We start from the raw sequence: 27,304 nt of genomic DNA on the forward strand, positions 1-27,304 counted from the left end.
ACACTCAGTTGTGTCCGGCTCTTTGTGATCCCTACACTATACTACTATTAACAATTGATTTCAAATTCAAAATTAAATTTTAATATGGTGAACAATTAACTTGCTTTCTAGATAATTATCTGAAAGATCACCACTATTATTTTTTACTGATTTTTTTTTTTGCTAAGTTCCTAGTGGATAATTCTTTCTATAGTATTCTAAGAGGCTCACATTTAGAGTGCCTCAAATTATTACTGTCTTTTAGATTTAAAACAAGAACCTAAACACCACTGAACCAAACTTTCTTCCTACCACCAGGAACAGGATTATTAGTGAAGGATGGGTATAAGTTCCACTTGTCTATGACCTATCTCCCATTACCAGGTGTCTTCCCCCAACATATCCTTCTATAAGGAAGAAGAACCCACCAATACCTGGAAAATCTGCTGCCACTGTTTTCTGGTGAATCACTGAATGTTCCTTTATGCAAGTAAAACAGAGCCTTACATGATTTCTGTGACTTACAGTTCCCTATTTTCATCACTGTGACGTTTAATTGAGTGATAATTATCTTAAGAGATCAAAATTCCAAAATTTACATCTTTCACTTTGTCAAGAAGTTAGATGATTCAAACTGTATTCAATTAGTTTAAGATGGAAATATCCAGATTTAACTGTCATAACTTACGTTGACACCAAAAGTATTATGGAACATAATACATGAGGATAAATGAATCTATATGCACAACACTTTTTCCCTCCAAACTGAAAGACTCATGAAAAAGGAATTATGCCTATATTGAGTCATCATTTTGTACTGAAACATCAAATGTCAAACTTGTAATGAAAAATGTACTATTATATTAAAATCTATATGTCAATTTTTATTTCTGAAACCAATAGTGTAAAGAGAAAAGATTTAAGAAAGATACTCTTGAGAGTTAACAGACATTTGGAATCAAAATAAAACAAAATGTACCAAATTTTAATACACTAAAAAATAAACATTTTATTAAAGAAAGTCTGAAAAACATATGCACCAAAACAAAAGTGACTAACGCTAAATAAAAAACCTTCAAAAAATGTGTACCACATGAGTCAATGTTTTAACTTTATATATAAAAGCTATACTATAAAATACAAAGCTAAACTATTAGAGTACTAACAATACTATTCATATAAGAAACTTAACAGTAGTAAAATATGAATACATAAGATGCTTATTTTTGGTCCTTTTGGAAAAACAAACTAAGATTTTTTTTTAACACAGCTCCAGGCACAAAAATAGAATATAAGATGACAACTGCAACATTCTTAGTGTTTATCCTTGTAATTCTTTAAATGTCACCAGTCATAATAGCAATGAATTCCTCTTGATTTACTGTGATAAGAAAGAAAATGTAAGTCAGAAATACAAATTTTTTTCAGAGAACACTTTTACTATTTTACACTAAGTATTTTTAAATTTTATATTATACAAAATTCTTAATAAACCAAGACATAGTATTTTGCTTTTACTTCTTTGTAGCAAATTGAATACATTAAATTGAACTTCATGAATACAAAAATATATAAAATATAATAAACAGAAATATTCTATAATATTAACTAGGAAAAGGACATAATAGTATCCAAGTTACAAAAAATCCATCATAATCATAATATTTATACACACAATAAAATAGTTTTAAAAGCTTGTTATTTTAAATTTCTTAGATGGTTAAGCTCTCTTTGATAATCTTTATTCCACTAGTTCATTTAACAAACACTTTCTGAATAAATAAGCTTAAATATATCATACATGTAAATTAGAATTATGAAGGATGAAAATAGAAAAAATGTCAACTTGTTTTTGGAACTTTTACAGACATAAAAGCCTCTGTTTAAAAGAAAACAAAACTGAAACATAGTTAAAGAAAAAACAGTGCCAAAAAAAGCTATAAGGAATTAAGAAGAATGAGTTGTTCAGAACCTGTGAAAAAACAACCAATTCATGCATTCAATATTAAACATCTACAACACAGTATGACAGACAGTAGAACAGAATACAAAACCTATAATACAAAACTCAAAATACTTTCAATGATTTTATAAACTGCAGTACTAATCTTTCACCTTTGCAGTTAAAGGAATACGCTTCAGTATCTTATGACAGTTATGACCCCTTTCCCTCTCTAGTTATAAAACATAATCAAAATATATTAAAACTTTGAACAATTTCATTGATATGCACCTTCATTTAAGAACCCCTGATTTAGAAAAATCTAGAATCAGGCATCTAGACCAAAACAGCAAACAAGAGTATATTTTTAAGGAAAACAACATAAGGAAAGTGGCCTTAGAATGATTTGACTAACATCATTTTAACAGCATAACAGAGCCATAATTAAAATATTTGAAATCTGCAAAGTACTTATGTTTTCTTACTTAAAAATCTCAAACTTTTTCTCTCAATTTGTAAAATCTCAATACTCAAATTTCAAATCAAGCATCATGGAGTTCTAAAACAAAACACTGGAGCATTTCAAAAGTATTTTAAACTATTCCATAATTTCATATCTAAAAACAAAATGTTTAAGTCCAAAAAAGTAAACTTAAAAGCTGGCTCAGACAGTAAAGAATCTGTCTGCAGGACAGACCTGGGTTCCATCCCTGAGTTGGGAAGATCCCCTGGAAAAGGACATGGCAACGCACTCTAGTATTCTTGCCTGTTCAATTCCACGGAGAGAGGAACCTGGCAGGCTACAGTCCATGGCATCACAAAGAATCGGACACAACTGAGCAACTTCACTTCACTCACACACTGAGCAACTTCATTTCACTTCACTTTGTTATCAGTGAGACTTCCAGACAATTGGGAGGATCAGTGATGCCTTCATACATTTGGTTTTTATAACCTTCTCTATCAATCCTATCTTATATCTAATATGTTTTATAACTAATAAAGTTAGTTTTATAACCTTCTCTATCAATCCTATCTTATATCTAATATGTTTTATAACTAATAAAGTTCCTTTATTTAATAATTCAAAGACAACACCTACCTTAAAATAAGCATTTGATAAAATGTATGTTGAATCGAACAAATATGCCACTTCATTTTTTTGTACACTACCTTTTCAAACAAAATTTTCATCAGTCATTTTATAGGGTAAATCTTATTATATGTTATTAAAATTAAAAAATTTCAGGGAAATTAAGTAGATTAATTACCTTAGAGACTATCTGGCTTCAGAGGGGAAATAACAAATTTTAATCTGAAGTGCCAGTTGAATATTTTACTAACACATTGTTTCCTATAAAAATACGTAATTTAAAAAACTCTATAAACATAGAAAACTAATTTTTTACTTTATAGCATAAGAGGCAATACAGTATTATGGTTAAAAGCATATTCTTTGTCATTATGGAGATTTGAGTTTAAATCGGACTCTGCTGTGTTGTGATAACCTTGAACAGGTTATTAAACTCTCAGAGCTTTAGTTTCTCCATCTATATATTCATCTATCCTAAGCATAAATAGGTAAAACAATATATTTACTTCAAAAAAGCTATTATGAAAATTAAGTGACATAATCCACAAGGTAACATTATAAGCACAGAATATAAAATAAATATTAAGTACTAAATAAATGTTAAAGGGATTCCCTGATGACTCAGATGGTAAAGAGTCTGCCCGCAATGTGGGAGACCCAGGTTTGATCTCTGGGTTGGGAATAACCCCTGGAGAAGAAAATGGCAACCCACTCCAGTATTCTTGCCTGGAAAAATCCAATGGACGGAGGAGCCTGGCGGGCTACAATCTATGAGGTCGCAGAGTCAGACATGACTGACCAACTTCACTTCACTTTCAATGTTAACATTCATTATTATTTAGAAGATGGTCCACTTGGGGTTTTTTAATGTTGCTACCGTTTTTCAAAAAGATTTATTGTGTTTTAGTTTATATATCTTGGGACGGAGTCTTTCTATATCACTACCACAGTTTTATTTAGAGAAGCAATCCTGTACCTAGTACAGGTAAAAGAAACTGTTTATAACTCTGGTCTTTTGACACATAAGTAGCAGGAGTATGAAACAGACACACCAAGATTCTCTCTACCACTGAAGAGAGTACTTTACATAAAGGAACTCATTTAAAGCTAACTCAGAGTAATAATCAACAGCTAGGGAAGACACAAACATTTTTTAACTATGAAGGCAGCGGATTATAAATCCAAATATTAGAGTTAGACCTTAAGAAGTCATTTAAATTTTCTCAAGTTTCAATCATCTCTGTTTTAAAATATAATTAACTATGTTGATTCTCTTCAAAGAGCTAGTACTAAAAATAGAAAAGTTGTATGCATGCATGCTAAGTCACTTCAGTAGTGTCCAACTCTTTGCGACCCTACAGACTATAGCCCACCAGGCTTCTCTGACCATGGGATTCTCCAGGCAAAAATACTGAAGTGGGTTGCCATCCCCTCCTCCAGAGGATCTTTCCGACCCAAGGATCAAACCTAAGCCTCCTGCATTACAGGCAGATTCTTTACCACTGAGCTACCCAGAAAGCCCCAGAAAAGTTGTATAATGCTCAATAATAATCACATAAATAAAATGGGAAAGCATAATAATGCACAATTCTAACAGACAATCTACAAACCTGAGTTGACAACCAGTTGCTGCTGTCTTACCTCCTTATTGAAGCATGCCAGTATTTCCAAGGTTATATAAATATATGTATATGACATATAAATATATATATTCATGTAAAAATGAATAGTTGGTACTATAGCAACATATATCTACTGTAACACACACTTCTGCTCACTACTTAAGTCAACAAACATCAGAGTACTCATCACGTTCAAGAAAACGCAAGAGAATAAAAACATGAAAAAGAAAAAAAAAGGAAAACAAGTTTACATTTAATGCTAGGCACGTTCAATTATCTTCATTTCATAATCATAACCACCTTGAAAGGTATTAAAGTTGATTTTTTGTAAATAGGAAAACTGAGACTCAGAAAATGTAACAACCTGCACAAAATTACAAAGCTACTAAGAAAGTGGTAGAGATTCAATTCAAATCCAGGCCTGTATGATTCCAAAGCCTCAGGCTTTTTGCACTGTATGATTCCATACTGCTCTTTAGTGGCTCACAATATAATTGGAAAGACACATATGTATATAACTAACAGAAGGCAATGTATAAAAGGTCAAAAAAGATTGTTTCGCTAAATGGGCCCTCAATGGAAATCTCATCATTTACAAATAGAGATCAATGAGGGAGGCTTTGGGGAGTTTAAGATGAACCTGAGATAACGACTAACATTTTAGCAGACAACCTGGCAATTAGATTAAAGAACAGCATGATGAAAGGCACAGCATAAAAGGACAGGTTGGAGTATATTCTGTCAAAGTATGCATACTATATAAGTGGTGAGGGTTAGAGTAAAAAGAGGAAGAATACACTGGGAAATAAAACGAGATGGCTGTTGTAGGACAGATCTCATAAAAGGCTTTGGAATTTATTCCATAGGCACTAAAGAATCGTAAGTGTCTGAATATGAAAATGACATCACCAAACTTGCATTTTAGGAAAAGAATGATATTAGGATGAAAACAGAAGCTTAGAGGCATACAGGAGGCAATTAGGAGGCTACAAGAGACTCTAAGTCAGCGAGAGCAGGGACAACATCAGCTTCTTATTGGGCAGCACCAGTCAGCACACAGAACTGTGTACTAGCAGGCATTCAAGGAAATAATGAACAAAGCTATTATATTATAAAATTCCAACAAAGAAATTAGGGCCTGAATTAGGACAGCAGCAGTAAATAAAGAAATAAAACTTCAAAATATTTGAAGGGTAGACTCAAACTTAGACATGCATAAAGGTTGAGGAAGAAAGCATTAAAGGATGAAATTTACGGAGTGGCTGAAATTTGGAGATACTTCACCCTCAAAAAAAAATACTTTCTTGAAGTGTGGAACCTCATATTATAACCTGTACAGTTGGTTTTAAAGGTCTGCTTCATTCCAAGCCAAGTATGTGTGATACTTATGCAAAAAGCCCATTACAGGATGAACAACATTTACACTAAATAAAGGGACAGTTTGCAAAGGGTCTTGAAAATCATTTGGTTTAAAAAAAATTACTTTTATGTACAAGTAGGAATATTTGAAATATATGTTTTACTCAAAACTTACTTTCTCCATCACCATCTTTATCAAATTCTTCTATCATAGCCCGAAGTTCTTCATCACTCATGTTTTCACCCAATTCTCTGGCAACACGTCGCAAATTCCTCAAGCTTATTTTACCAGAATCATCATCATCAAATAGTTTAAATGCCTTTAATATTTCTTCATGTGGATCTCTTTCCAATATCCAGTCTGTCACTATAGTTAAAAAGAGATTAAAAGTAAATCTTCACAGTCACAAAGGCATTCATTTGTAAAATCAACTAATTATTAGATGAATTAAAACTGTGAAATTAGTTTGGCGATAAAAATGCCAAACCAAAGTACAAAATCCCTGAGATAAACCTAAAATCAGAAAAGTCAAATCCATATTTTAGAATTTAACCTTCACATTATCAACAATTTATCCTATTATATGGCTTCCCAGGGGGCTCAATGGTAAAGGATCTGCCTGACAACCAGAAGACATGGGTTTAAAGCCTGGGCCAGGAAGATCCCCAGTGAAGGAAATGGTAACCCACTACAGTATTCTTGCCTGGGAAATCTCATAGACAAAGGAGCCTGGTGCGTTACAGTCCATGGGGTCGCAAAAGAGTCAACCACAACTTGTGACTAAACAACAATATCCTATTTTAAGAGTAAGCATAATTATATTACACAGAAGCAAATTTTTAAAAACTATATTTATACCATGTTTATTTAAGGTCTACTATTAAGAACTGTACTAGGTTCCACTGACATCAAGCATACAAGTCTAGGAGTTCATAACCTATTTGTAGAGATGACATACCAACAAAACAATCAAAACCAACTAAAAATTGTTTGCTGGCTAAACTTAATAGTAATACTGATTGTTCTCCAAATTTAACACAACTTAAAAATAAATTTCCCTAACAAATTTACAAAATTAACTGTCACCATTGATAAAGACACAATCTCAGAAAGTATATGAAAATTCTGCTGGTATCGTCATAACTTAGAAGAACCCCTTGGTTTCTCAAAAGAAGTTACTAAAAGGATAGAATCTGATTGTAGTAAAAATTAAAAAGTCTGGAAAGGAGATCTCTCTAAAGTCAAATCCGTTCTGTTCAGCAAGATAGTAACTATCAGACAGCTAAATTAAAATTAAATGTAAGCAATTTCAGGCCTCACTAGTAACAATTATTTAATATACTAAATTTAACAATATATAATAAGAGTAAGCTTAATATTTTCATAAAACCACAGTCTTTAATCAATAGCCACAATAACAAAACTTTTTAAATCTGTGGTATAAAATTTTTTAAGTTACTAGATAAAATTCTGAAAATATCAAAGTAAAAATCTTTGAAGTAATTCTACATGTTAGTCTACCACTACAAGAGGCATTTATGATTTTCATTGTGCCATTAAAAATAATCCCATCCTGTGAGGTTTACAGAATCATTAAAAATTTGCAAAGGCTTATAGTCGGAAAACACTGGAATATTTAATGCACTCAAAAGAAAAATACAATTCAAGTCCCCCACAAACTGTTGCTGTGCTGCTGTCTGCATCATATGTGGTTGAATGAGCTTTAGAATAAGCACCTATTCAAGCTAATGTTAAATCATCTACACATATATTCAATAATTTTCTCTTTTTGAGTTTTTCCTCTACAATAATTTTTTTATCCATTAATTTTATACAAAAGTCTTCCAAGTAACTAATTGAAGTATATTACTATAAGTATGCAAATCATCAAAGCTCATAAATATTCAGTTAAAAAGGAGTTGGCATATATACAGCCATAACACCAAAATAAAATACCACACTTAACTTTATGGCTCATACTCAACTTATTTTGAATTTAGTCCCAACAAAAAAGCAGGACAAGGAAAAAAAATAAGTGTTAAGAAATTTTCTTCACCAATTAAATAATTTACATGACAGGTGAACCAAAAAAGCAGCTTGCTGAAAATATTAATGTACTTAAAGAAGCAACAGGGTGATCTGGGGAACAGATGGGGTTCCAAGATGTATAAATTCCTATCCCAATGGTGCTTTAATTGTGTTAGTTACTTCAGACTTGTGTGTCTATAGAATCTCGTATCAATACTTTGCCTTAGAATGCAAATTTTCTTTGCAAGTATAAATACCCATCATTCTGGACAGCTAACGCATTTTAACTTTATGATGACTCTCCTCCATGCCTTCATGTTCTATTCTTGCTCTACAAAGTAGAATTATAACATATATTTTTTTCAATGAAAATAAATCGAGAAAGGCAGTAAAGGTGGGTTGAATCTATTTCACAAATTTCTGTCCATGTAACTCTATTTTCAAATGACTTAATTATACTATCAGAAATGTACTCACTCAAAACAGTTAGATCTTATACATTGTGAAAATCACTTAAGGGTCCTCCACCCGTGCTCACCAGAGTCTATGAGCATGCACTAACCAGAGACTGCAAATTCAACACTCCGAGCCCATCCAGATGGCCCCGATCCCAGCTTTCTATGCTTCAAAAACACTAAGAACAATGCCCCTGCATCAGTTTTTACTATAGCCAATCACCTTTCATGCCTAGAACACGGATCATTCCCAAAGTGCCCTTAGCCCAAATAATCACAAAATCCACATCTATAAGAAGAATGGGGGCCAGTGGGTGAAAGTTCAGGAACTCAAGGAGCACAACGGACACATCACAGGTCCCGGCTGGGCTCCCAAGGGTGACCGCACCATCACTTGCAGGGCCCACCGCAATGCCTATGTCTGGAGTCAAAAAGATGGTGTCTGGAAGCTAACCCTGGTGATCCTGAGAATTAACCCTGCAGCCACTTTCATCAAGTGAGAACAGATTTGCGATGGGCAGAAGGGCATGACTCATCTCTGTTTGGTACCTCAAGTCTGAAAATGACTGGTGGGTGAGCAAGCACGTTAAAAAGCCCACCCGCTCCACGGTCCTCAGCTTAGATTGGCATCCCAAAAACCTTTTGCTGGCAGTGGGATCCTGTGACTTCAAATGAAAAGTGCTTTCTACCTACATTAAACAAGTAGATGAGAAGCCAGCCAGTATGCCCTGGGGCGGCAAAATGCCTTGCCGTCAGCTGATGTCAGAGTATGGAGGCAGGGCACACGGGGTCAGCTTCTCAGCCAGCAGCAGCCGCCTGGCCTGGGTCAGCCACAACAGCACTGTGTCCATTGCCAACACCTCAAAAAGCATGCAGGTCTCAACTCTGAAGGTGGAGTTCCTGCCCCTCCTGAGTGTGTCGTTTGTCTCAGAGAACAGCATCGTGGCTGCTAGCCATGACAGCTGCCCCATGCTCTTTAACTAGAACAATCACAGCTTCTTGACCTTCGTCGCCAAGCTGGACATCCCCAAACAGAACATCCAACGCAACATGGACAAGCGGGCCATGACGGAGGACCACAACATGGCCCTGGAGACACTGCACCAGAACAGCATCATTCAAGTCTCTATTTATGAGGTGGACAACCAAGATTGTTGCAAATTTTGCACTAACGGCATCGACAGAGCCATGACCATCTGGGATTTCAAGACCTTCGGATAATGTGAAGATGAGCAGACCTCCAGACCCAGCATGAGGACAGACAGGATGCATGGGGCAGCTCCACCACTGGCATCAGAGGAAAGCCACTGCCAGGAAGCACTGCAGACACACGCAGTGCAAACCTTGTTCTGTGTTTTGCTGCTAAGTCACTTCAGTCGTGTCCGACTCTGTGCAACCCCACAGACGGCAGCCACCGTCTATGGCTCCCCCATCCCTGGGATTCTCCAGGCAAGAACACTGGAGTGGGTTGCCATTTCCTTCTCCAATGCATGAAAGTGAAAAGTGAAAGTGAAGTCGCTCAGTCGTGTCTGACTCTTAGCGACCCCAGGGACTGCAGCCCACCAGGCTCCTCCGTCCATGGGATTTTCCAGGCAAGAGTACTGGAGTAGGGTGCCACTGCCTTCTCCAGTTCTGTGTTTTGTTTGAGTATAATTGGTGAAGTGTTGGCTTTTTAAAAGCAGCAGAGATTGAGTTTTGTTCCACGGGTTTTTTGTTTTGTGATTTCATTCCATTCTTGACCGAAGTTTCTCTTTAAGTAGTTTACTATGAAAAATTGTCAAGACTAACTTAAAGGAAGAGCTGGGGAGGTATATAAATCATCTGCTAAAAAAATTAAACAAAAACACTGAATATGTTTTAAAAAATCACTTAATACAGCAAATTAGAAAACATCACATTAAAACTTTAAACCCAAGCAGTCATATCCTAGAATACTGAGGTTACTAACTTTTTTACTCGTAACTACATCCCTTTTCTTTTCACTCTCACCACCTTCAGCACAAAAAGTCTATTACAGTTGTCCCTCAGTTTCTATGGTATCCATGGGAGACTGGTTCCAGGACTCTCCTCAGATTTCAACGTCTGGAATGGATAGTATTTGCATATAATCTATGCACATGCCCCTGTATACTTTAAATCATCTCTGGACTACTTACAGTATCTAATACAACGTAAATGCTATGTAAATAGTTGTAAATACAATGTAGTGAAGTGAAGTGAAAGTCGCATCCGACTCTTTGAGACCCCATGGGCTATAGTCCATGGAACTGTCCAGGCCAGAAGACTGGAGTGGGTAGCCTTTCCCTTCTCCAGGCAATCTTTCCAACCCAGGGATGGAACCCAGGTCTCCCACATTGCAGGCGGATGCTTTACCAGCTGAGCCACAAGGGAAGCCCAAGAATACTGGAGTGGGTAGCTTATCCCTTCTTCAGTGGCTCTTCCCAACCCAGGAATTGTTGCAGGATTCTTCAACTGAGCTATCAGGGAAGCCCAAATACAATGTAAATGTATGCAAAAAATTGCCAAGTATTCAGCAAATTTAAGTTTGGCTCTTTGGAACTTTCTGGCATTTTTTTCCTAATATTTTCAACCCACAGTTGGTTGAATCCATGGATGTGGAACCCAGGGACAGAGGGACAACTGTATCTTCTATTGACAATCTCTCTTCCCTGTAACATAATCTTTAATAATCTCAACAGAGTTACCTCTCTAAAAACATATCTCCTCTTTAAAAAACTGGCAAAGATCCTCTGCTGACTAAAGGCCAAACTCTATGTCATATAAGACTTTACCTAGCTAGCCCAATCCTAGCTTTCCTACTCTCTAGAGCAGGGGGCTGGGCTTCCCCGATAGCTCAGTTAGTGAAGAATCTGCCTGCAATGCAGGAGACCCTGGTTCAATTCCTGGGTCTATTCTGATTCAGAGTAATTTGTCCCAAACTGGGTTCGATCTCTGGGGTGGGAAGATGCCCTGGAGGAGGGCATGTGGGTTGCCTGGAGAATCCCCATAGACAGAGGAGCCTGGTGGGCTATACTCCGGGAGGTCATAAAGAGTCAGATACAACTGAGCAACTAAGCACAGCACAGCACATAAAACATAAATTCGTCTGTGGTCAGTCATTATAAAATAATCAAAAATGGAGAGAAAACATGGTTCTTAACTATTTCCAAACAGTAATAAAATTTTATCTGACAGTTGATATTCTTAATAAGTGACCTGAGGATAGCTGAAGTATGTGCTGAGCCTGTGAAAAGGTTGATCTTTGAAAGTCAGGATGAAGTTTATTCATGAACATTTATTCTAGAAGGAACCCAGTATTTCTGCTCTATTAGAAACACAGAAGAGATGGAGGATGAGGAAAGGTAGAGATGACAAAGGACTCTGGCTTCAACTGCTAATAAAATCAAAATTTTAAAACTGTATCCACTTAAGATGAAATAATGTGTTTTATAGAAGTATTAGAGACAATTATATAGTCCTTAAAATAACCTACAACCAGGTGGCACTAGTGGTAAAGAATTCTCCTGCCAATGCAGGAGATAACAAGAGACGCCAGTTCAATCCCTGGGTTGGGAAGATCCCCTAAAAGAGGAAATGGCACCCCACTCCACTATTCTTGCCAAGAGAAGCCCTTGGACAGAGGAGTCTAGCGGGCTACAGTACATGGGGTCACAAAGAGTAAAACACAACTGAGCGTCAACATACACAGGAAAAGGTAATGAGAAAAATATAAATATATGCAGTAGAATACTTTTTATGCTTCAACAATACACATATATGATATTTTCGAGCCATTAAAACAAAGACTAATTTTTCAAGTAATAACAAACACTTAATTGGCACAGCTGGTGAAGAATCTGCCTGCAATGCGGGAGACCTGGGCTCAATCCCTGGGTTGGGAAGATTCCCCTAGAGAAGGAAAAAGCTACCTCCTCAGTTCTCTCCTGGCCTGGAGAATTCCATGGACTCTATAGTCCATGGGGTCTCAAAGAGTCAGACAGAACTTAGTGAGTTTCACTTTCAATTGAACTTACTATATACTATATACTTACTATATACTATATAGTAACTGAACTTTATACTATAGTAATTGAACTTACTATATACTATACTTACTATATATAAGTAAGGCTCTTTTGTTAAACACTTCACATATTTTTAACTTATTTATTCCTAAGAACCCTATGAGATAGTACAACCATTCCCATTTTATAGCTGAAAATGAGGCAGAGAGAAGTAAAATGACCAAGTTACACAGCTAGCAGGTGTCAAAACCAGGATCTAAACCCAGGGAATCTGATTCCAAAATGTCCATGCTAAACCACTACACTGGACCAAATTTACTTGAATTATAGCTCTTTCCTAGTAGTATCATTCCTACTGCATCCTGAACCTTGTTTCTATAAACAATCTAGTTGAAACTTTTGCTAAAATCATAAAGCCCGAAAGCTTCAATACTGGGAAAATGAAGATGGCACTCTTCCTCAAGTAAATCCTACAAATTAGAGAAAAAAAAGAAGATGCTCTAAAAAGGGACAAGCTCCTTTCCAAATAATCACCTATTAGTTCATAAGTTGGAGATCTTCTCTGTGGTGCTTTTTTTGTCTTCTAGATTTTTTTCCTTTAATTTCCCACTTCCTTGCTTTGGGTTCAAATTTTCAGATTTGAAAAAAATTACTAACAATACGAATCTATTTTTTTTCACATGTACTAATTGCTATTCCTTTTCTTTCTCATATTACTTCTTGTTGAATACTTAAAGGTTTCTTTGTATGTCTGTGTGCAGCTGAATTTTCCTAGATTCTTAGAATATCAAAAACTAACTAAATATTTGGGATTAGGATATTATTATTATTTAGGATATTATTATTTATGATTATTAGGATATTATTACTAACTAAATATTTAAGATTAGGATATTATTATTATTACATAATATTAGGATATTAGAAGGATATCCCTGGTGGCCCCATGGTTAAGAATCTTCCTTGCAATGCTGGGAACATGCATTTGATCCAGGAACTAAGATCCCATAGGCTGCAGAGCATAAAGCCCACACACTGCAACTACTCAGCCCAAGTAACACAATAAAAGTGTCTGTGTACTATAATGAAAAATCCAATATGCCACAACTAAGATCCAACACAACCAAATAAATAAATTTTTTTTTAATGAACAAAGGATTTGAATAGACATTAAAAAAAATAATAATATGCTTAGATTATGACCTAGCTGGTTGTTCTAAAATGTTTTCTTCTGCTCTCAGTCTGGCAACTGCCACCCTTACTACAATCTTCTCACCACCAGTAACTTTAAAGAGATAACTTTATTCATTGAGCTCAAGGTCATCTACATTATGGAGCCGCCCACATGCTTTGTCAACCTGAAGGCATGTACTTCATACATGGCTAAAAATACCGTATCTTTAGATATGGTAGATTGGTAGATACTGCTACCAATTTCTTCTTCTCCCACTGTGCCAACGAAAATCACATATTTGGATGGTCTTGGGAAATATTTTCCAAACAAAAATACACCAGATCTTATCTTTTCCTCTAAGAAAATAATTTCTCGACCACTCTTAGTTTTATCACATAATATAGGTACCCATTACGTAGAAAGACATCTTCCCATAACAAGCAACACAACAGTTGTTTGGTTAAAATCTTCAGAACAAAACAAAAGACAAAATGATAAATCTCATTTACAGTGAAGCTATTAATTTTTTCTTTGAAAATTAGCAAAAAAGAAAGAGCACCCAAAAAAAAACCCCAAAATAATGTACATTATATAGCAATGTTCAATGACAAAATTCCATAACCCAGAGAATTTTAAAAATACTGATAGTACCCAGATAACTTCCTAACAACAGTTGATTACAAAGACTTTTGTAAAACAGTGTTTACAAAATTGTAAAAATACACACCAACTTCATTGAAATCCTCAAAGGTTATTTTCCCAGTGGCTTCTCTGTCATAATCTTTAAGAATCTTCAGTACATCAGCTTTTTTTACATCAAACCCCAAGGCTCTCATTGCCACCTTTTGGATTAAAAGGGAAAAGCAAATTATAAAAAATTTTTACAAAATAAGTGAATTCCAATTCTTCAGTTCTTAAAACTTAAAAGATGACAACATATCAATAATGCATATTCTTTCACATGTTTTGTCTCTAAAATGACAGTGATCGTTTTTCATTACTAAAATTAAATGGCATTTCTTTTCATTTTTATGTATCCCTTTTTTAATATGACAAACTAATCAATGAATGTTTACAGAATATATTGTACAATGTATTGACTTTACTGCAGATAATTTTAACAAGTTATTTTTTTCTCCAAAGATTAACAACCAAATTTTAAAAAAAGGTGTAGCATAAATACTAAAAAGTTATACAACAGAAGAGATTAAAAAATTAAAATAAGAATTACTCAACATGATTAATTATCAAGTAAGTTATCAACTACTTACTGCTATCAAGTAAGTAGTCACGATCCTGAGCTTAGAAAAAGAAAAGATCTAGTTAACAGTAACAAAGAAGACGGGATGTTATTATTTAAAGAAGTCTTATTGGAGAGATACAAGTTGGATGAAGTGGAGTAGAAGGGCATTTAGAAAAGAATGACTAGTACTAAAACACACAAAGAAATACACAATAGGCTTGAACACAGTGAACAGAGCACTTTACCTTACCTGAATGGGGAAAGATCAGGTAGAAAAAAAGCAGTTAGCAAATGAGAAAAGTATGTGGTAGTAAAAGTGTGGAAGGCATTCAATGCAAATTTAAAAAACCTGAACTCTACCTAGTGTACAATGACGAGCCACTAAGTATTTATGAGCAATGAATAACATGAAAGAATTTTAGAAAGATGAATCTAATGACAGTGTACAGGAAATGGAGAAACCAAGTTCCAGATATAAAAAATCACAAACCAAGATAATAAGAATGGCCACAAACAGAAGAGACATTATAAAGGAAGTGAAGTGAAGTCAAAGTCGCTCAGTACCGTCCAACTCATAAAGGAAGTGAAGTGAAGTCAAAGTCGCTCAGTCCCGTAAAGGAAGTGAAGTGAAGTCAAAGTCGCTCAGTCCCGTCTGACACTCTTCGATCCCGTGGACTATAGAGTCCATGGCATTCTCTAGGCCAGAATACTGGAATGAGTAGCCTTTCCCTTCTCCAGGGGATATTCCCAACACAGGGATCGAACCCAGGTCTCCAGCATTGCAGGCAGATTCTTTACCAGCTGAGCCACAAAGGAAGCCCATTATAAAGGAAGAACTGATCAAAGCTAGGTAACTAAACCAGAGGGAAAGTAAGCTAAAGAGCCACAAGGATGCTACCTCATTCATTGTGCTGAGTTTAAGATCCAAACTATCTTAAACACCAATTTTCCATTGATTATTTATAAAAAATTCTAAAACTTAAAACTGATATTTTTCCCCATTAGCACTGCATCAACATCAGACACCACTTATATCATTTGAATAAGAGAAAATAGGTTGAGACTGTTACTAACATGTTTAAATTAGAAAACAAATAACACTGCCTCAATCTGAGAAATGAATGAGTCATAAAAAAACAAAAAAACATTCAATAGGAAGAGGAATATGGTTAGACTGTTTAAATCCTTCAGTTTCAAATATTTTAATTATGTGAATGAAAAATAAGCCCCTCTATAGGAATATATTTTTACATTTAAAATATTATTCATTTTACCATGTGAAAAGGAGTTTCTAAAAAGATACAAGTACTACTCAACTTTCGGAGAAGGCAATGGCACCCCACTCCAGTACTCTTGCCTGGAAAATCCCATGGATGGAGGAGCCTGGTGAGCTACAGTTCATGGGGTCGCTAAGAGTCGGACACGACTGAGCAACTTCACTTTCACTTTTCACTTTCATGCATTGGAGAAGGAAATGACAACCCACTCCAGTGTTCTTGCCTGGAGAATCCCAGGGATGGGGCAGCCTGGCGGGCTGCCGTCTATGGAGTCACACAGAGTCGGACACGACTGAAGTGACTTAGCTTAGCTTAACAGTAAATGTTTAAAATGGTTTACATTTCCAAAACCAGTTCAATTAAAATATTTAGAAATGCATTTTTAATCAGTGGACAAAAATGCAAAATATTTTAATAGAAAAGATATATTTTAAGTGTATTACCTTTAATTCATGATAATCTATTGCTTCATCTTTGTCTGTGTCAAATAGTTCAAAAGCATCTTTAATTTCTTGTTTCTGTTCTTCAGAGAGTTCTCTTCTTTTTTTCCTCTTTGTTTTGTCTACTACAAGGTCATTTCTATGGAATGATAAGAAAAAAGTCTATTTAGTCCACTTTAATCCTATTGTCATATGCTTCTAAATGATAAAATTCCAAAAATGCAACAAAAAAATTAGCCAATGAATGTTTTAAACTTCTAAAAAGTATTTTATAAAAAATTTCCTTACATGAATCAAAGCCCTGCTCATTCCATTGTCTAAGCTGCTTTAAATTTGTACCTCCCTAAAACTGAAGTTTTACAGTTTTAAAAGGTTATTAAAAGAAATGAGGACCTAGCTTTTCCTTCTTCCTAGCTTTGTATTCATTCCCACTAATATTACTGTGGAAGAAACAAGAACTGTGAAAAAGAAACAGTTCTGTCAGAAACCCCAACAAAAAACAAAACACCCATACTTATTCTCATCATTCTACAATACAGACTGTTTTAAAAAATAAGAATTCAATTCACAATTGTTGATCTCTATATATTAGTTTTACTTTTATAGTGCTTAGAATTATCAAAATTATGGCCAAAAAATCTAATTCATCAATTAATTTACAAACTATTTTGGCACTGTTTAGACTAGTATTTTTAGACTACACATTTTAAACTGTTTGGCACTTTTTTGTAATTTCTCCCATTGATATTAACAAATCAGCCAAAATAATGAACGTAAGCATACCACAAATATCAAACACCAAAAAAGTACTTAATATTTGTGGTATTTTATTTATATATAAGGTGAAGAGTCAACTGTCTCATAAATCTCAGCATGTACATCTAGACAGTTTGTCACAAACTCTGAAAAAACTTAAAAGTAAAAAACGTAATTTACTCTAAAAACTAGAAATGTATTCCTTAAGAGGTGCCAATATAAGCATTTCAAACTTTCAAATGGGGCTTACAACACTTGTACAAGCTTTGAAACAAGAATTCTATAAACTTTAAAAATGTAAAAACCAGTTGACTTTTCTTTAATTCTGTGAAATCTACTCTAAAAAGGCAAGAGATGACTAGAAAATGACCAAATGAGGTTATGATGAAGCTCTCTCTTTCACAAGAGATCTGAATTCACAAAAACTTGGAAACTCCGGGGGTTATTCTCTTCCCAAGATTCCGACCAAAGTTCACAACCCACCGACAGTAGACCTCATTCCCTCTTCAGAACTCGCTTCCTTTTTACTGAAGCGTAACTACATAAACACTTTTAAGGTAAAACTTCTAGTTGTGGTTGGGACAGAGAGCAACAAACAGTGGGTTAGAGGTTGGAAATGAATGAAAGGTAAAATCAGAAAATTTAGGAAAGCTAAGAGATTACCAACTAAAATCACTAAAAAGGGCCTCTGATTATACCCTTCTGCAGGGCCCCAGGAGAAAGAGGAGAAGTTCTGCGTTGTTTCCAAAATTTACGGGTAAATATGTTAGTAGGGGGCTTCCCAGGTGGCTCAGTGGGTAAAGAATATACCTGCAATGCAGGAGACGCAGGTTTGGAAGATATCCTGGAGGAAGGCAGGGCAATCCTCTCCAGTACTCTTGCCTGGAGAAACCCACACCCAGAGGAGCCTGGCGGGCTACAGCCCATAGGGTCACAAAGAGTCTGACACGACTGAAACGACTGAGCACGCATGTTAGCAGAAAGTCGGCCGAGGTGGAGGCCGTGGACAAGGCACTGAACCAAGGGATGCTCCAAGGCCTGGTTTCCCGGTTTCTCGCATAAACACCGCGCATTGAAACATCGCGATATTTCCCTGCCTCCTCAAGACTACCACAGCCCGGCTTTTTGGCGGTCTAAAGCCAGTGCCCTGACAGAAATGACCGCCTCAGCTAAAGTGCAGAGCTCACCAGGGCCCCCAAGGGGAGGGGTCTGGGCCCGGGAACGTTGACCAGGGATCCCGTCCCTCGTCCCAAACTGCATTCGCTTCCTCCCTTCGGCCCCCAGCTGTTTCCCTTCCACACACAACCGCCCTGGGGCCTGCTGCGAGGTGTGGAGTGCATCTGCCGTCTCCTCATTACCGACCTCAGAGCTAAACTCATTTTCTCTTCGGACTGAGACGTTCCTCTCGAGAACGATTTTAACCCCCTACCCAAAGCAGCAAGACTTCCACAAGCCGTTCGACAGACGCCAACGACCCTCAGCGGTCTTAAAAACCTCCCACAAAGCAAGACACTCCTGAGCGGGATTGGTTGAAATCGCTAACGTCCTGCCCATTGAGGCGAAAGCGTCACTTGTCCTCTGCTCTCATTGGTCATATTTCACGTCAATCAAATAGATCTCCCAGCCGGCGTCCCCCGCTACGCCTCTCCCCCTTTAGATTGGCCTGCTGCTTTCCGCCCCACCCCCACGCCCCACCCCAATCCTTTGAGAAGCTGAGTGTTCGCTGGACTCAGGTGGGAGGTGGCGAGCTATGCCTCTGACCAGAAAGGCTGTGGCATGTGGCCCAGTGTCCGGAGACCCGGTGGAAAAGGAAAGGATGAGATACGCCGCAGGCTCTCCTCCGGCTAGAAGGAGGGAGCGGCTTTCGAACTGTGTCTGCGAAACTTGACTCTACTGTATTGTACATTTTTGGATGGTTTGAGTACATGGGGAGTGTGTTTAAAACGCAGATTTAAATATCACTCATTCTAATTTCTAGTAGGTGTGAATCTGCATTTTTTTATACAAACTTCAAATGATTCTGAAGCAGATACTGCGGATTATATTTTGATAATCACTGAGTTGGATTATTAGGCTATTTCAGGTTGAAGCTGTACCTAAAGGGCCATTTGCTCCCCTATTCCTCCTTTGAACGGGTTTGTTCGTTTTTGTCCTTTATTTTCGAGTGCTGTAAGCTGCTTATACTCATGATGTTATCTTCACCACCAAACGAAGTCTCTTAAAGCTCACTTGGACATTTAATATCTTTACCTGTTCGTCTCTCCTACTAATCTTAAAAGGCTTATATCCTTCATTTAACACTATTCCTAGTGCCTAAAACAATGTATGATTCGTTGTAAATGTCTGATGCCTCTGCTCCGTAGATATTTGTTGCATTAAGTGGAATCTTGCTGTGAAAAATCACAAAGTACTGAGCTAAACTGCAAATCTCAAAAAGGAATGAAATAGCTAGAGAGTAGGTGTCCAGTAACAGAAGAGGGAAGATATTAATATATAAAACTGTGACATAAATATAAAGAGATACATGTACACGTTTAGAGAAGAGAGAGAACACAGAAGGTATAAAAAAGACTTCTTGAAGGAGATGGCATATATGTTAAGCCTAGAAGGATCAGCTAAATTTGGGTAAGTAAAGATGGTAAAAACATCCACTTCCGCTTTATTGACTATGCCAAAACCTTTGACTTTCAGATCACAACAAACTAGAAAATTCTGAAAGAGATGGAAATACCAGACCACCTAACCTGCCTCCTGAGAAATCTGTATGCAGGTCAAGAAGCAACAGACTGGTACCAAATCAGGAAAGGAGTACGTCAAGGCTGTATATTGTCACCTGACTTATTTAACTTATATGCAGAGTACATCATGAGAAACGCTGGGCTGGATGAAACACAAGCTGGAATCAAGATTGCCAGAAGACATCAATAACCTCAGATACACTGATGACACCACCCTTATGACAGAAAGTGAAGAGGAAGTAAAAAGCCTCTTGATGAAAGTGAAAGAGGAGAGTGAAAAAGTTGGCTTAAAGCTCAGCATTCAGAAAACTATGATCATGGCATCTGGTCCCATCACTTTGTGGCAAATAGATGGGGAAACAATGGAAACAGTGGCTGACTTTATTTTACTGGGTTCCAAAATCACTGCAGATGGTGACTGCAGCTATGAAATTAAAAGACACTTGCTCCTTGGAAGGAAAGTTATGAACAACCTAGACAGCATATTAAGAAGCAGAGACATTACTTTGTCAACAAAGGTCCGTCTAGTCAAGGCTATGGTTTTTCCAGTAGTCATGAATGGATGTGAGAGTTGGGCTATAAAGAAAGCTGAGAGCCGAAGAATTGGTGCTTTTGAACTGTGGTATTGGAGAAGACTCTTGAGAGTCCCTTCAACAGGAAGCAGATCCAACCAGTCCATCCTAAAGGAGATCAGTCCTGAATATTCATTGCAAGGACTGATACTGAAGCTGAAACTCCAATACTTTGGCCACCTGATGTGAAGAACTGACTCGTTTGAAAAGACCCTGATGCTGGGAAAGATTGAAGGCAGGAGGAGAAAGGGATGACAGAGGATGAGATGGTTGGATGGCATCACCAACTCAATGGACATAAGTTTGAGTAAACTCCAGGAGCTGGTGATGGACAGGAAGGCCTGGTGTGCTGCAGTCCATGAGGTCGCAAAGAATCAGACACGACTGAGTGACTGAACTGAACTAAACTGAAAGACGGTATAATAGCTCAGACAGTAAAGCATCCACCTATAATGCAGGAGACCTGAGTTGGATCCCTTGGTGGGGAATATCCCCTGGAGTAGGAAATGGCAACCCACTCCAGTATTCTTGCCTGGAGATTTCCATGGACAGAGGAGCCTGGCAGGTCACAGTCCATGAGTGTTGCAAAAAAGTCAGAGATGGTATAATGAAGTAAAGCTAAGAATTATAGCTACAGGATAGCCCCCCAAAAAATAACAGAACTAAAAACTCTAAATTTTAAAGTATAAATCACCTTTGAGTCTAAAAGGACAGTAAAACTGCAATTACATACTAGACAGTAATGACAATGGAAAACTATATTAAAATGGTAAGATACAGACCAAACTATAGAACAAGGTTATTTTACTATTAAATAAGAATAAAAGTAAACCAACATGAATCTGAATATTTTAGAAATGAACAAAATTAACTAATTGAAATTAGGAAGAAGAAATTACTAAAGATAAAACAACAAGAAAAGAAAATAGGTTTTTAGAAGAAAATTGTGAAAGTAATTGATAAATAGTCTCATAATCTAATAATAAACTGGTTTTTGGCAATAGCAATAAAATGGACAGAATTAGGGAATTGTAACAAAAAAGGTAATATTGCCACTAATAAAGTTGACAGTTTAAAAGAGAATTTCAAAAATTATTAAAATACTTTATACAACTTCATTCTGCCAATAAATATTAACACTAAAATGAAATAGTCACTTTTCAGGGAAAAAAAAATAAGGACTCAAAAAAGGTAGAAAACTGAAGCTATAGACAAGACTTTAAAATTATGCAAAGCTCTGTATCACAAAACAAAAAGGCATCCAGCCTACTCAGATTTATGGGTGAGTTTTAAAAATTCCTGGAGAGCTTATTCTTGTGCTTTAAATCTAAAGCATGATGGAGAGCTTCTTAGCTTAATTTCTGAAGAGAGCACAACCCTTAGCATCTTAAAAGTGTTTAAAGTCAGTGAATGCATGCTACATGATAAGCCAGATGATAAAGTTACTCAGTTGTGTGCGACTCTGCGACTCCATGGACTGTAGCTTACCAGGCTCCTCCGTCCAGGGAATTTTCCAAGCAAGAGTACTAGAGTGGGTTGCCATTTCCTTCTCCAGGGAATCAAACCCAGGTCAGCCACATTGCAGGCAGACGCTTTACCCTCTGAGCCACCAGGGAGGCCCATGATGAGCCAGAGCAGAGCCAAAAGTAAATAAAATGGTTTAGGAAAATTAGTAGCATTAGTTATTTGTTTAGCCTTCCTCCTGAAACCTTAATGAAACAATCGTTGATAAATTAATTTCTAATACAGAAGTGACTTGGAGAAGTACCATCTACAGACAAGATATTTCAAAAAAATATCTGAAATATCAAAAGAGGTATGGAAACCTCTTAAATGACAGAGATCATCAAAGTAGCATCTCAGAATTTGCAAGAGGTGACTAATGGTTCAGAGAGAGTTGATCTGCCTGGCAGAGTCCAAGATGCTAGGTTTAGAGTTACAAAGTAGAGGGTGGAAATGAGAAGAGGGCTACATAAAATGTAAGTTTAAAAACTCTAGGTAACCACTGAACTTCAGTTTCTCCAAGTTCTCCTCCTCATTATTCTCTCTTAACCTCTGTTTAGAACCCCACTCTTAAAAAGTGAATGAAAAAATCAAAAACCATTAGAGATATGAAGAAAATCAATGGTATGAAGGATGAAACTAAGGAAACAGCTATCTACGAAGACAGCTTAGGAACCAAAAGACCTCATGATAAATTTAATAATATTAAGCTTTCTAAGGACTTCCCTGGTGGCTCAGACGGTAAAGCGTCTGCCTACAATGCAGGAGACCTGGGTCGGGAAGATCTCCTGGAGAAGGAAATGGCAACCCACTCCAGTATTGCCTGGAAAATCCCATGGATGGAGGAGCCTGGTGGGCTACAGTTCATGGGGTCGCAAAGAGCTGGACGCGACTGAGTGACTTCACTCACTCACTCAAGCTTTCTAAGAGTCAAGAAAATATTGTATTGGAGAATGGGATACTTTGAAAAAGAAACATCCTGACAGTAAGAAAAGACTTAAATATGATTACAGAAATTAAAATTTTAATACATTAGTGAGATGATTTAATTGAAATATTTCAGAACACAGAGCATTCAGACAAAAACATAGAAAAATTGAAAGAAAAAAAAAAAACGTGGAAGATTAATTCAGTAGGTCCATCATATGACTAATAGGAATTCCAGAAAGAGACAGTAACAACTGGAGAAGAGGCAGAGTCAGACACAACTGAGCAACTGAACTGAACTGAATAAATAATTGAAGAAAAATTTCAAGTAACTGAAGAGTAGCCCAGGTCTTCAGATTGATAGATATTCCTAGTGCTGAACAAAATAAATGGTAAAGGAAACCACATCTCACCACATCAACAAGATATTTCATAACATCAAAAATAAAAGATACAGGCCTAAAAGCTTTGAGAGACAAGAATCTGATCTTCTATAAAATAATAATAATTGAATTAGCATTAGATTTTTTTATCAGAAGCATTAGACAGACCACAATGCCATCAAAATTTTAAGGGGAAATTATTTTGAATTTAGAATTCTATTCCCTGTCAAGACAAAAATCAAATGTGAGAACATAATAAGGATATCAGTAAACTCAATCATCATCTATGCTGAGAGGTGTACTCCATAAAAATGAGTGAAATTAAAAAATAAGATACATGTAAAAGACAAAAATTATAACTTTGTGTGGGAAATAGAATGGCTAGCCAAAAATGTCCATGCCCTAATTCTGAAATTTGTGAATATGTTATATTACATGGCAAAAGGAACTTTGCAGGTATAATTAATGCTACCAACCTTAAGATAGGGCAGTTATCCAGTAATCTCAATCTAATTACATTAGCCCTAAAACTTAGGGAACTTTCTCCCTGTTAAAGGAGAAGAGATCAGAGAGATGTGCAAAATGAGAAGGACTCAATCCACCATTGCTGGCTTTAAAATGAAGAAATGATGTCATGAATTAAGGAATGTGAGCAGCTTCTAGAACCTGAGACAACCTCCTGCTATCAACCAGCAAAGAAACAGGGATTCAGTCCTACAAAAGCATGAACTAAATCCTGGCAGTGACCTAATTAACCACATTCATCCTCTGAGCCTCCAGAAAGAAGCATGTCACTTCTAACACCTTGATTTAGGCTTTGTGAGACCCTAAGCAGATAATTCAGTTGAACCACACTGTGCTAGACTTTTGACCCATAAATCTGAGGCAAAATGAGTGGCTGTTGTTTTAAGTCATTGACTTTGTAGTAATCTTTTATGGCAGTAAAAGAAAACTAATACATTTCATAATTCAATGAAAAGAGAAAAGGCAAGATACAAAAGGCTTAGAAAGCAGTTAACCTAAAATAGACACCTAGAAAGTTTTCAACAAGAAAAATTGAATGGATTGCAAGCAATAGATAGAATATGTGTGTGTGTATGTGTGTGTAAAAGACAAGTGTGATATTAAAACCAATAGAGATCTAAAAATATAAAGATTAAAAAATTAAACAGCAGACTTCCAGGGCAGTCCAGTGGTTAAGACTTCACACGTCCACTGCAGGTGGCTTGGGCTCAATCCCTGATCAGGGAACTAAGATCCTGATGAGGGAATTAAGGCAAATAATGAAGTAGAAAAAATATTTGCAAATACATGAAGGACAAGGGGGTATTATTTTTCATAATATAACTGAAAACTGTTTATAATCTGACCTTGACCTGTTCCAAACCAGAAGCTTATTTTCTTGTTCTTCAAATACTGCTTTCAAGTATATTTTAGCCAATCTCTCCTTCCTGTTGCTCTCTGTTTAGGGCATCTCTTATAACTTTTTCTCATCGTTGGTTTTAAGACTAAGGCCCTATGATTATGATTTCCTTTCTGCTATTAAAAAGTCAAATCTGTGGCAAAACTATATCTAGTCCATTACTTTTCCCTAGTAGTTAGAAAGTTGTGTTGGAACAATTGAGTAGCCTTGCGGAAGAGGTAAAGGTGGGTTCATACCACCTTGGTTCATTGGTTTATGATGGAGAACTATGAATACATCTTCATACATTTCCAAAGTAACACTACATAGATGATTTTCTTGTCCCAAGGAAGGAAATGTCATTTTACCACAAGGTACCACAAGTCTGCTCTTTCCAGGTGGTGCTAATGGTAAAGAACCTGCTTGCCAGTGCAGAAGACATAAGAGATGCAGGTTTGATCCCTGGGTCAGAAGATCCCCTGGAGAAGAGCACAGCAATCCACTCCAGTATTCTTGCCTGGAGAATCCCATGGACAGAGGAACCAGGTGGGTTACGGTCCATAGGGTTGCAGAGTCCAACACCACTGAAGCGACTTAGCACACACGCATGCATCACCAGTCTGATATAATGCTCTAAATTAACACCACCAATTGCAATATGCAGTTCAGTTCAGTCACTCAGTCGCGTCCGACTCCTTGCGACCCCATGAATTGCAGCACACCAAGTCTCCCTGTCCATCACCATCTCCCGGAGTTCACTCAGACTCACGTTCACCGAGTCCGTGATGCCATCCAGCCATCTCATCCTCGGTCGTCCCCTTCTCCTTCTGCCCCCAATCCCTCCCAGCATCAGAGACTTTTCCAATGAGTCAACTCTTCGCATGAGGTGGCCAAAGTACTACAGCTTCAGCTTTAGCATCATTCCTTCCAAAGAAATCCCAGGGCTGATCTCCTTCAGAACGGACTGGTTGGATCTCCTTGCAGTCCAAGGGACTCTCAAGAGTCTTCTCCAACACCACAGTTCAAAAGCATCAATTCTTCGGCACTCAGCTTTCTTCACAGTCCAACTCTCACATCCATACATGACCACAGGAAAAACCATAGCCTTGACTAGACGGACCTTAGTTGGCAAAGTAATGTCTCTGCTTTTGAATATGCTATCTAGGTTGGTCATAACTTTTCTTCCAAGGAGTAAGCGTCTTTTAATTTCATGGCTGCAGTCACCATCTGCAGCGATTTTGGAGCCCAAAAAAAGTCTGACACTGTTTCCATTGTTTCCCCACCTATTTCCCATGAAGTGATGGGACCGGATTCCATGATCTTCGTTTTCTGAATGCTGAGCTTTAAGCCAACTTTTTCACTTTCCTCTTTCACTTTCATCAAGAGGCTTTTGAGTTCCTCTTCACTTTCTGCCATAAGGGTGGTGTCATCAGTGTATCTGAGGTTATTGATATTTCTCCCAGCAATCTTGATTCCAGCTTGTGTTTCTTCCAGTCCAGCGTTTCTCATATTACCAGGTGTCAAATATCTGCTAATGTAATTAATATGAAGTAGCCAACCCAACCTCTTACATCTTTTAGCCTAGAATGTTTAAGTTGAATTTTATTACATTGTAATATCTAATTTTCCATTCTATAGGAAATATAAGAGATAAAGAAACTTCTTTTTCTAAAAAAAAAAAACGGGGGGGGGAGCTAGTCCAGAAAAAGCACTCTATAGGGTAATTGGCCTTTCTCTTCAATAAGTTAGTGCATGAAAAAAGGGCTGACCTAGTTCAAAGGGTCTTAAAAGATATTACACTCAGATAGAATGCCTTGTCCTCAATTAAATACTGATTTGGACCAAGCAGTTATAAAAGGCATTATGTAGACAACCGAGGAAATTTGAATATGGACAGGGAATTAAATGATATAAACAAATTATTATTTTGTCCATCTAATAAAATTCTGTCCATCTATGAAAGCGTTCTCTTATTTAGAGATACAAACTAAAGTATTTAGAGGTGAAATGTTTAAAATGTTTATAGATTTTACATTAAAATAGCACACCAAAATCTGTTAAAAAAATTTTTTTAATACAATGATAAGTTCTATGAAGAAACTAAGACAGGAGGATGAGATAAGAGGTGAGTTTACTGCTCAGAGGTTGAATACCACAGATCTGGGAAGGCTCTGAGACAGTGATTTTCGGTCTGACACGTAAGATGATTGCCAGCTGTGTTACAGATCCTCCAAGTGCAAAAGAGAAGGTAGGATTAGGTGTGACAGAGACTAGGAAACATCTGTGAGGGTAAAGGTGTGGCAAGAGGAATCAAGAGAGTCTTCAAACCACAGGCTAGTTGTGACACCTGGGAAGGGAAAGCAGGAAGGAAGGAAAATTAGGTTG

The 27,304-nt window shown here is 36.9% G+C and overlaps 1 protein-coding gene and 1 pseudogene across 1 annotated transcript; one reads left to right on the forward strand and one right to left on the reverse strand.

Annotated features, from left to right (window-relative positions):
• Nucleotides 1–1,018: 1,018 nt before the first annotated feature.
• Nucleotides 1,019–18,873, reverse strand: CETN3 (centrin 3). Its single transcript, XM_068980818.1, has 5 exons — nucleotides 18,757–18,873; nucleotides 16,642–16,777; nucleotides 14,406–14,520; nucleotides 6,171–6,362; nucleotides 1,019–1,360 (listed from the first exon to the last, which is right to left on the reverse strand). The coding sequence occupies exons 1-5, from the start codon at nucleotides 18,771–18,773 to the stop codon at nucleotides 1,317–1,319; spliced, it is 504 nt and encodes a 167-aa protein (XP_068836919.1). The 5' UTR covers nucleotides 18,774–18,873; the 3' UTR covers nucleotides 1,019–1,316.
• On the forward strand, nucleotides 8,668–9,700 carry LOC138085530 (actin-related protein 2/3 complex subunit 1A pseudogene; annotated as a pseudogene).
• Nucleotides 18,874–27,304: the final 8,431 nt, after the last annotated feature.

Source organism: Capricornis sumatraensis, chromosome 9 (assembly GCF_032405125.1).
Source record: "Capricornis sumatraensis isolate serow.1 chromosome 9, serow.2, whole genome shotgun sequence".
In the NCBI taxonomy this organism is placed as follows: domain Eukaryota; kingdom Metazoa; phylum Chordata; class Mammalia; order Artiodactyla; family Bovidae; genus Capricornis; species Capricornis sumatraensis.